The sequence below is a fragment of the Parasteatoda tepidariorum genome, chromosome 5, assembly GCF_982258835.1.
Source record: "Parasteatoda tepidariorum strain Cologne lab strain chromosome 5, Ptep-v5.0, whole genome shotgun sequence".
NCBI lineage: Eukaryota > Metazoa > Arthropoda > Arachnida > Araneae > Theridiidae > Parasteatoda > Parasteatoda tepidariorum.
Window position 1 is genome coordinate 76995177 of NC_141759.1, and position 11490 is coordinate 77006666.

An 11490-nucleotide genomic window follows, 5' to 3' on the forward strand; every position below is an offset into this window, starting at 1 on the left:
TTTATGAATTTGATGTATATGTTTTGCTTAAGAAAGATATTAATGTTATATTTTCTAAAAATGATCGCGCAAATAACGAATGATTTCTTAGTTTAAAAATAAATAATACGAATATAAATAAAATTGAAATTTATCACTATATTTACCTAACAATATAGAAAGAAAATTTAAAAAATAAGTTCGTTAAAAATTAATTGAATGCTTAAAACAAAGTGTTAAATAAATTAAATAAGAAAAAAAAACACTTTTGAAACACCACTATTTTTTATCATTATTATTTTGCATAAATAGTAAAGTTAAATTGAATAATTACCGAATTCTGAACGAAAAAACTAAGTAAGGTTTAATTTCTTAAAAATAAAAACAAAAGAATTATGATATTCGATAATATATTCAACTGACAATATTGAAAGAAAATTAAAAAACACGATTATACTCTTTAATAAAACGAAGTGCTAAATGACTTTAAAAAAAGAAGTCGCAATCGCAAACATTACTCATTTTTTTGAATAAACAAAGTTGATTGACTTATGTCCAAATCCAAAAGAGGAAAAATAAGTTTTGTTATAATTTTACTTATAAAAATGAAAACAACTAAAGATTTATAAATTTAAAATCAGTAATAAAAACCTATTAAATTATTATTTTATCCAAAAAGTTTTCAATAAATTAAAATAAAGTAAAAAATAGCCTAACAAATTTAATTACTTTTTAATTTAATTCTTTATAGGCACCTTAAATTAGATTTCCGTTTGTAATAAATTCAATAATGTAAAATAATACTTAAATATATGATATCAAAATTAATTTTCACATTTAAAAATAAATAAGAAAGTTTTGTTTAAAAAAAAATTTACCTAATTAATTAAGAAACACTTCTTTACTTATTCTTTTCAATAATAGATTACGTTCAGAACGGTGATCACAAAGTCAGTCCCACTGAAAATAATCTGCAAGAAACGATATCAAGTAGCGACAAAGAGGAAAAAAAAACCAAGAGGTGCGGAGACGAACATGCGAGATCACGATATATGTTCTCAAAACTGATTCTGATTCTACCGCTCATCAATCAAGGCCGTTTCAATATAACGATACGTACATCGTCTTCCCCAGCGCGAGTTGGCATCGGAAAGTAAGAGATCCTTGCGTCTCTTGTATCGATATATCGTATATAGCTATATCGTTCGTCTTCTTTACTTGACGGCTTAAATCAGATTTCTGATGCATCACCTGGAACGAAAGTTGCTGTATCGATTTATAGCCCAGTCCTAGTTGGGATTCGAACTTGGTTCACTTAATTGGAAGGCGAAAGCTCTATCCCCTGAGCTATCGCTGCTCAGTATATAATAAAAAATAACCTATAAGTATATACTTAAAGCAAACTATACTTTAAAAAAGCAGGAAATAAATAATTTACAAAACAATTCGTTTTGTGCTCTACTTACCACTTGAATTTGAAATGAGCTAAATATTAATTTTAAAAATAGCGGTACATAAAAACATATATTTTATTTCACTGTTTTGATTTTACTACGTATATTTTACTCATTTTATTATAAAGTCGCAAGATCATCTGGGCAAAACGTTCACGTAATAAAAAATATTGTTTAGAAAACACAAATGTCATTATAAACTAATAATCAATAATTATAAAACATGACATGATACAATAAGATAATCTTTTAATTGCTCTTTAAAATTTAATCCTTCATAATTGAACAAAGTTCATTAGCTATTTCCTTATAACCATTTCTTAAGCTGACCTGTAGCAATGTATGGTTTTGTCCATTTCTTGCGTTTACAATAGCTGTTTTTTCTTTCTTTAGAAATTTCTTGAACTTCGAAATCATTTTAGTGTCACCAGTTGAAACATCCGTAAAAAACGCAGAGACAAGTTTCAAAAAACTAGCTATTTCTTTTATATCAGTATGGTCTAGAGGAATTTTACCTGCTTTGTTTTTTTCATCATATACAACACCGTATTTCAATAAAGTTAATACAGTTTCCAAATTCGCAGCTGCATACAACGCAGTATTACCACCATTATGAGTTTTTGCATTTATAAATTTACGAAAATTTCGAAAGTGTTTTTCTTTTGCTGTAGTCAATAACAGTTCAATAATATCTGTAAAACCTTTCAATGATGCAATGTGAACTACAGTGTTCCCTTTATTAGTTACGTGCATTGTGTCATATCCACAATGCAATAAATATTTCACAAAAAATATTTCACCTTTACTCACAGCATAATGAAGTGGCGTTCTGCCTTCAGAATCAACAATTAAAGGAATTGCCACTTCAATGGGAAATTCTTCTGAATATGAAGCACGATATTTGTCCTTTTCATTCACACACTGGTTGATGGTTTCAGTTTCAGTATTGGATGAGCATATGTTTCCAGAGTTCTTCCCTTCTAAATCGACGTTTTCATGTTGAAACAAGTCTCTAGTTAGAAAATGTTTTGATAATGCAGCAGAGTTACTGTTATTTTTACCCACAGGCGGCGAGTTAGTGACGTTAGAGTCAATGGACAAACATTCCATTTTTGTCGAGTTTCCACCTTCAGAATCAACGTCAACAAATTGAAAGGTATCTTTTGCCAGGAACTTACTTGATAATAACGTGCGTGGTTTGTATTTATTATCCAGTTTGTTTAGGATAAACATACCTTGAAAGCCATCCATTTCAAGTCGAGATTTTATTAAATCTAATATTGATTCATTTTCTAAAACTAACTGATGATTAGCTCCAAGTACTGGTTTGAGCTTCTCAATGTTTTCTTTTAAAATTTCATAAGCTTCAACAAACCTTCCTTCATATAGTAAAAATCTTGCTATTTGGGATTCTGTGTATAAAGTATCGATATGTTTATGGCCTAACACTTTTTTTTGTAAACGAAGAACTTCTTGTAAACCTTTCAAGGCTTCTTCAGATTTATTTTGCATCCATAATACCTGATTTAAGTTACGAAATGTTCTTAAAGTATCAGAATGAAATGGCCCTAGAATTTCTTTCCTCGAATAGTAAACAAATTTATAAATCCCAATAGCTTCGTCGTATTTTTTCAAACAAGTTAAAGTCAGTCCAATGTTATTTTGAGAAGTTAAAGTTACGCGATGCCTGCAACCGTATAATTTTAAGTATTTCTGAAAAGCAGTTCTGTTGATATTCAAAGCTTCTTCATGCCTATCAAGGTCATTCAATACTAATGCCATGTGCATTGCAGTTTGCAAAGTATCCAAATTGTGCAATCCAAGATTTTCCTTTTGTTTTTTATGAACATTTTCGAAAATATCTATAGCTTCTAAATTCCGTCCAAGTCTATGAAGTATACGAGCGATGGAAAAAAGTGATTTGAGTGTATATTTATTGTTCTTTCCTAGCATATCCTCCTTTTTATTTAATATTTTCTTATAAATATCTAGCGCTTCCTCGTATCTTTGCTGCTTATACATTATCACCGCGACACTCTCTTCAGTTTCTAAAGTATCCGGATTTTCTGGACCCAAAAATTTTCTCTTCTTTTCAAGCAAACATGTTAGCAAATTCAAAGCTATATCATATTGTTCTTTAGCAACAAAGCATTCGGATAAACTACTAAGGTTTTCAGTGTCATCAAAAAAGATATGTTTTAACTGCTCTACCCTGGGAAAGTCTTTGCGAATAGCACAAGTCATCAAAGTTTCCTTTTCTCTATTTTTTGCATTCATAATTGCTTTTAGGACATGCTGATAACGAAACTTTTGTAGATTTCCTAAAAATTGTTTGCTCGAATTTAAAATATTTTTAAAAGACATATCGATCAGTTTTAATACATCACTAATATGCTTGTTTTGAGATAGATCTAAAGGAGTTTTGTTATCAATTGATATAGGATTGTATGTAGCACCATATTCTAATAACAATATTACTATTTCAATATTATTAAATTTCGAAGCATAATGAAGAGGAGTATAATCTTTTTTACCAATTGAATTTGGATTCCCATTGTGTTCCAAGAGCAGTTTAGATATCTCTACATAACCTTTCCTTGCAGCATAGTGCAATGGTGAAGCATTTACGAACTCCTTCGCATTAACGCAAACTCCTCTTTCAATAAGATGTTTTACTCTTGATATGTCATTTATTTTAACAGATTGAAAGAGATCCTTAAGTAATAGCAAATGTGATTCCATTGCTTCATTCCTAACAAAGCTTAATGGTGAATAATTGTAATAATTAACGCAATTATAGAATGCTCCATTTTCTAATAGGAGTTGGAGCATTTCCTCAGAACCGAACGTCGAGGCTAAATGAATAGGCCGTATTTCATTATCATCTGGATCGTTGCAATCAATTCCTTTAGCAATCAAATATTTAGCAATTTTCAGTTGATCTGCTTGAGAAGCATCATGAAGAAGTGTCCTGTTTGAATATCTACGTTCAGTCAAGCTCATCCCAACGCTCTCGGTAAAGTATTGCAAAATATGTAAATGTCCTTTCTGAACAGCAATGTGAATTGGCTTCCGCTGCAGAGAATCCAGAGATGTAATGGAAGCACCTTTTTCAATTAAATACTTAACCATGTCTAAGTGACCGAATTCTGTAGCAATATGTAACAAAGTGTAATTATTAATATCTGAAACATTTGAAAATGCATCTGTTTTCGTGCAGAGAAATTTTACAACATTTAAACAATTGTGTGCGACAGCCATTTCAATTGGTTTCCTAGCTTTCGCATCCAATTTATTCGGATCAGCTCCGTTATCCAACAATGTTACTACGATTTTGGTTTGATCTTGAACTGCTGCCATATGTAAAGGGGTAAAAAAACCACCTGTTTCTAATGGTTTGTTTGCCTCAGCTCCATGTTCTAGCAAAATAGTAACAATATCGACATTTCCAGCAAAAATGGCGAAATACAAAGACTGATTCAGCTCTTTAAAAAAGTCCATCCCTAATGATTTTTGTGTAGCTAGAAGACTTGAAACCATTTGCTTGTTTCCTATTGCACAAGCTCCATGAAGGGGCAAAATATGGTCTTTAAATTGTTTCATAACATCAAGGTTTTTTTCCCGTAGAAGAATTTCCTATATTTCAGAGGACCAATTCTTAAGTGTTTTAACTAATGGTCTACCAGCATTTACGTCGGCACCATTTTTTACCAACAAACGACAGATTTCCACGCATTTGTCTCCTGAAGCTAAACTTAATGCTGTATTACCATCCAAAGAGGTTAGATTTAAAGAGCATTTTCCACTCATAAGAAGGGACTGAGCTACTTCAAGATGATTTCCCAGCACAGCATAATGCAAAGGTGTATATCCAAAATTGTCATAGCTATTTATATTTATCATTTTGTGAATTAAATATTTTACAACTTCATTATTTCCGGAAAAGCAAGCTAAATGCATGGGTGTCTGATCATGTTCATTCTTTTTTTCAAAGTCAGCTCCTTCACCTACAAGTCTTACGAACATCTCTAATATAACGGAATTAGATATAGACACCTCATAAAGATCAGGAATATCTGCTTTAAGCATTTCCATTACTGATGTTATTTCAGAAGATGTAGTAGCACACTTGTGCAATAATGTTTGGTTATTGATTTCATTTAAAAAAATGTCAGCCCCAGCCTTTAGCAGTTGATTGAAAGAAACAAAATTACCAACTTGAATAGCAAGACTTAGAGGGGTTACACCATCAATATTTTGTGCATTAATTTCAGCTCCACATTCTATTAAGCGGGCAGTAATATCAATGTTAAAATTAGCAATACTAACATGAAGAGGAGTGAATCCCTGTGAGTTTTTAGCATTAATGGGAGCTTTATTTATAATCAAAAAATTAATGACATCTAAACTAGTACCATAAGATGCAGCATATTCCAACGCAGATGGACTCTGTTTTGAATTGTGTTCGATATTAGCGCCAAAGTTAACTAATATCTGCATTATGTTTACACTTTGAATGGCGATTGCATAATGCACTGATGAAAATCCAGCACAATTTAAAGCGTTTACATTTGCCCCTTTTTCCAAGAGGTATCTTACAACCGAAGCATGTCCCTTCTCAGCCGCATGATGTAGAGGCGTCATTTCTTCCAGATCCGAATAATCTACAACAGCCCCATTCGAAATTAAGAATTTAACTACTTCTAAGTGTCCAAAGAAGGCGGATAAGTGTAAAGGAGTTACACCTCTGTCTGTTAATGCATTAACGTTTGCTCCTTTTTGAATAAAATATTCAACTAACTCCAGAAAACCTCTCTCAGCAGCGTAATGTAACAATGTAAATCCACCCACATGTAGCAGTGAATCAATATTCTTAACATTTTTAAGAAATATTGAAATTATCTCCAACCTGTTGTTGCGAGCAGCTCGATACAGAGGCGTGAGGGAAAAAAAATCTTTAAAATTGTCTTTCGCATGATGGTTCAGTAAAGTGCTTACAATTTCTACTGAACCACTTTCTGCTGCGTAATGAAGGGGAGTTTTCAACTGCTCACAGCGTTCATCAACTGATAAACCTAATTTCATAATGATATAATCAACCATTTCTTTGTTACTGGTAGCAGCAGCAGTGTGAAGAATACTTCTGTTACTAAAGTCTTTAACTGTGTAGTCCATTCCATTATCAATTAAGAACTTTAGAGTATCAAGATTAGATGATTTTGCGGCAAAATGTAAAGAGGTTGTCAAAAAATTGTCTCGACCAAATATATCAGCTCCTTTCCTCATCCAACATTTGGCATTGCCCAAGGATTCATTGGATAGGGATAAAAATAAACTTCTCTGAATTGTTATGCGAGTTATGTTCTTGAAATGAAAACGTGCGTTTGACTTAACACCAGATATTTTGATCATTGAGTTTTTGCCAATTTTATGGATATTAAATTCATTAAGTTTCAGCGCAAATAAAAATATTGAATGATCAGGATTCATTAATAAATCAGCTAAATTATTTCGATGAGCAAGATAATTTCTCAAACTTTTCCCAACCAATAAAGAATATTCATTGTTCAGTGGCAAATTATTATTGATCAAAAAATGTTCTGTATTTTCTAAACTTGATAAAATTGATAGTATAAGCATTTCTATTTCAGTTTGAAGAGTTGGATCACTTTTGTACTCCAGAAAAGCTTCGAGATTATTTTTAGATAAGTTATGCAATTTAACTAATTCTCTTAAAGCATCCATGTCATTTAGAAGTAAATCTTGATAGCAAGTGGTTGTGTGGTTTTCTGTATTAGTTGGTTCTGGAATGGGCCTAGATTTTCTTTTATTAAAGCTTTCTTTTAGTTCCTGAAGATACTTTATATCACGTCCCTGCATTATGGTTAAGAGAAATATTTTGTGAAACAACTGAAATAAACCTGGTTTATCTAACTTGTGTTGAATAATTTTTAAAAGTTCCATCACTAAAGGTCCCATTTGTTTTAATTTTTCTGATTTCTTTTGGTTTTTGAAGGAGCTTAAAGTGGTTTCAATTCTCCACTTTGCAGAAGAAATGTTGGAATCATTCAAACAAAAATTAAAAGAATGTGCAACGTGTAACAACATTACGTATTTGCAATAATCAGAATGAGAATTTTGCGGATGTTTCTTCTCATTTCTTATAATTTTATCGATTTTGTCAAAAATACAATTTTCAAGTTGTGTCCTTTCCGGAATATTATTTTTTAACTCGCATACAAGTTTTTCCAGTTCAGTTATGTTATCATTGTTTGAAAAAGCGTCGAACGTATATAAATCTTTATATAAGTTTGAAGCTCGAAGCATTTCAAAAGTTTCTTCTAGCCTTTCAACATTTTCACAATCGCATATTTTCCGTAGCAAAATTTTGACAGTCTTGACCTTTATTTTATGTAAAACTGTTGTTATTCCCCGTTCTAGGTTTTTAATATCACTCTGAACGCACGCATAAAACTCAGCTCCATAAGTTTGTTCCATGTCTTTGCACTTAGACAAAGGAAAACCATGCGAAAACGAGTTACGTAAATAAATTAAAATTCTGTTAGTTTTTTCCGGCAAAAAAGACATCAAATAATCACTAGTTGCTGAAGATAAATTCGGAGATTCAAAGGTATTTTTTAAGTTTTCTCCCATCATCTGTAATGCTCTTACGATTACTGTTTTTCCTTTCTTTTCTCGTGGATTAACTTTAACCGCTATGTCGACGTACTTTTTAATTACACTGAGGGACTCACAATCTCGAATTAAAGCAAAGTTTTTATACAGTTCTTCAAAATGTGGATGATTTTTAATGATACTTCTAACGACATCATCACGTTTGGTTTTCGGAAGTTTATTTAAGTCTTCCAATCAGGTTTCGGTCATTGTTTCTGTTTCCTTAATTAAGCAGTCCAGGAAATAACCGAGGTATGTTAACACATCATTCCTTGTGACAAAGCAGTTGACATAATTTCCTTGATGAGTCAGATATCGAATATAAGATATTAAGTGATATTCCATTTCTTCCCAAGGTATTCTGCCATAAGTTGATTTCAAGCATTTCTTTAACAGAAATATGTTTAAAGCTATAAGTTTTGATAAAACAATTATTGGCTCAACATACGAATAATTTTCACACTCTGTCTTCAATCTTTGATAATACTCTAAAAGCAGTGATATCCTTTTCTTATACTCTGCATGAGAGGTTTCAGTGACATAGCAGAAACCGTTACTTTTTAAATAGAAGTCTAATAGAACATTGTGAATAAACATCTGCATTTCAATGGATATGTTCACATTTTTCAATTTAAGTTCATTGTAATTTTCGGATAGAAGTTGGCACAGCTCTTCGAGACGTGATGCAAAATAATCTTCTGGCCAATTCTTTATTAAAATTTCAAGAAGTAGCTTATCGCCGGAGCGTATGGTATAATAGAAAGCATTGTGGCATTCTTCATCTTCGTCAGTTGTTGAAGGGAATGTTCTTCCAAATTGAAAAAATAAATCACTGATAAGAGTGCATGCTTTACCCAGTACATATTGTAAAATTTCTTTTTGGTTATATTTGCAAGCCATAATTATGATATTGGAATGTTTGAAAGGATTATCATCAGCGTAGTTAAAATAAACCATAACTTCAGTAGGCTGGCTGTTACGATTTAACATAAGCAGCAGATAAAGCAATCTCTTAAACTCGATTTGATTACCTGTTTTTATAGCATCTCTAAGATTTTTGAGAATTGACAAGTAAATGCTGCAGCGACTAATTTCATTGGATTGCTTAAATTTCTCCACAGTTTTTTCCTCCGATTTTGTTGACAACTTTAATAATTCTTGAACTCGAAAACTATTATCTTGAATTCTTTCATCCATCTTATTCAAACAACTCAGTAAAGAACGTCAGTCATTTTAAATAAGTGATCAATTCTGAAAATTTAGTATATTTGCTTAAAAACGTCTCGTTTCGTGTCGACAGAATGTCATCAACTATGTGTTTAGAATGAGCAGTGTTTCCCAATGTTAATGGATTTCATATTGTTGTAACATTCCTACAAAATAAAAAAAGATATTTTTAACGTATACAAATTAAACAAAATCATATTTAAGCAACAAATAGAATTGTCACTTTAAAAAATATTTTTTTTCAAACTCTTATAAATTTTTTGCTAATTTTAAGTAGCATGACTTTCTAAATATATGATTGATATCAATTTTTGATAAATTAATAACCATGGATTTGATTCGAAGGAAGATTTAACCATTAAAATTCATGAAGGATTGAAAAGTTTTTAAAAATAAAACAAAGAGGGGAGATTTTGTTGGGATTTATAGAAAAAAAATAGATTTCAATAAAAAAAAATTTTTAAGTAAGTTTTTTCTTTCTGTGATTCGCGTTCTTTACAGTTAAGTCCTACAGACTTAAGTCTTCTTATTTACCTTCAGAAACTTCTTTAAGTAATATAAAGATTTAGGTAAAATTTTTGCTATTAGCATGCGACAGTTCACCGGGATGGTAATTTATTTGTTTTTTTCGAAATATTTAATTAAATGGTAGAGAGTTAAAAATTAAGTCTTGTAGAATATTAATTAAGCTGACATTTTGAAAGGCTCGCCCAGTGTTAGCTGTAGCAAAGCAGCATTTTATACAAAACTTTGATTTATTTATGCATAGTGGTGAAAAAAATAAATTTGAATTGAATTTACTGAACCGAGAATAATTTATAAAAACATAAAGTTTACTACTAGTAGAAAAATATTGTTTGAGGCAAGTCAGCATCTCTGGTGCAGTGAATCTGCAACAGAGTTTGTATTCACCTGGAAAAAATTAAAAATTGGTAACAGTTTTGTAATAAAGGTGCTGAAAATTTCTTAAAGTTAGCATCCACTTTTCGAATTAAAATTTAATATACTCAAGCTTTGGATTTTCATATACATATTATATTTATTCATAGAAATTAAAATATTCTGGCAGCAACAAATATAATAATATAAACAAATTGTATATTAATATTACCACCATTTTTTAATTTTTTTCCGGGTGCATGTGAATCCTGTTCTAAATTTTCATACGCGTTGTTCAGAATTTAATTGAGGGGTGAAGGGGAATTAATAATTATTTCAAATGTTAAATTTCTTCTCATGGGTTGAATTATTACAACAAATACTAACAAATAACAACAAATAACTATTACTACAAAATACCATCTGTTTCAAAATACTAGCCTGTGACAAAATACCATCTGTTCCAAAATACTAGGGTGTGACAATATACTGCCTGTTCCAAAATACTAGCCTGTGACAAAATATCGGCTGTTCCAAAATACTAGCCTGTGACAAAATATCGACTGTTCCAAAATGCTAGGCTGTGACAAAATATCGCCTGTTCCAAAATACTAGCCTGTGACAAAATACTGCCTGTTCCGAAATACTAGGCTGTGACAAAATATCGCCTGTTCCAAAATACTAAACTGTGATAAAATAACAGGCTGTTTCGATATAACGTGTGTTGGCTTCTAATGTTGTTGAATTAACATTAATAAAGTCTTCATAGAAAACAAAAACAATATTTATTATACACTCGTAACTTACTACATTCACGTACATATCGTATCAATGTTCTACAAAATAATAATGTTCACATCACAAAATCGAAACTGAAACTAAAACATAACCGCTGTTGCCATTCTTCATTTTTACAATATATATGCGTTTACGGTGGCCAAGCAATAAATTTTGGCAAGATAATTGAATGACAATTTTTGCCTAGTATTTTGGAACAGGCCTTTGGAAATAACTTGTTATTTTTATAACAGGTACGATTAAATAGCAGGTGAAAAATACCTGTTCCAGAAAATATTAGTCATCTCTAGAACATGAACATTTGAATGGGGTGGGAGTCTTAAAGGGAATTACTAGACTTCGAGCCATTATGTCTGTTGCAAAATAATTTGTATAGTGGTAGACAATGAAAAATCTAAGCTTTCAAAAAATTTTTTTGTGTAATTTTGGCAACATTTTTAAAAGGCTCACTGCAAAAGTGCGGAAGTTGAGGAAGAGG

The 11490-nt window shown here is 31.1% G+C and overlaps 2 protein-coding genes across 2 annotated transcripts in view; both read right to left on the reverse strand.

Annotated features, from left to right (window-relative positions):
• Positions 1-5171, reverse strand: part of LOC147809530 (uncharacterized) — a 37054-nt gene extending 31883 nt beyond the window's left edge. Inside the window, exon 1 of the mRNA XM_087162863.1 lies at positions 1712-5171. Within this exon, the coding sequence (XP_087018989.1) occupies positions 1712-5036 (3325 nt within the window). The 5' untranslated portion in view covers positions 5037-5171. The remainder of the gene's footprint in view (positions 1-1711) is intronic.
• On the reverse strand, positions 5070-8090 carry LOC147809531 (uncharacterized). Its single transcript, XM_087164324.1, has one exon. It carries the CDS (start codon positions 8088-8090, stop codon positions 5070-5072), a length of 3021 nt encoding a protein of 1006 aa, XP_087020450.1.
• Between the last annotated feature and the right edge of the window lie 3400 nt (positions 8091-11490).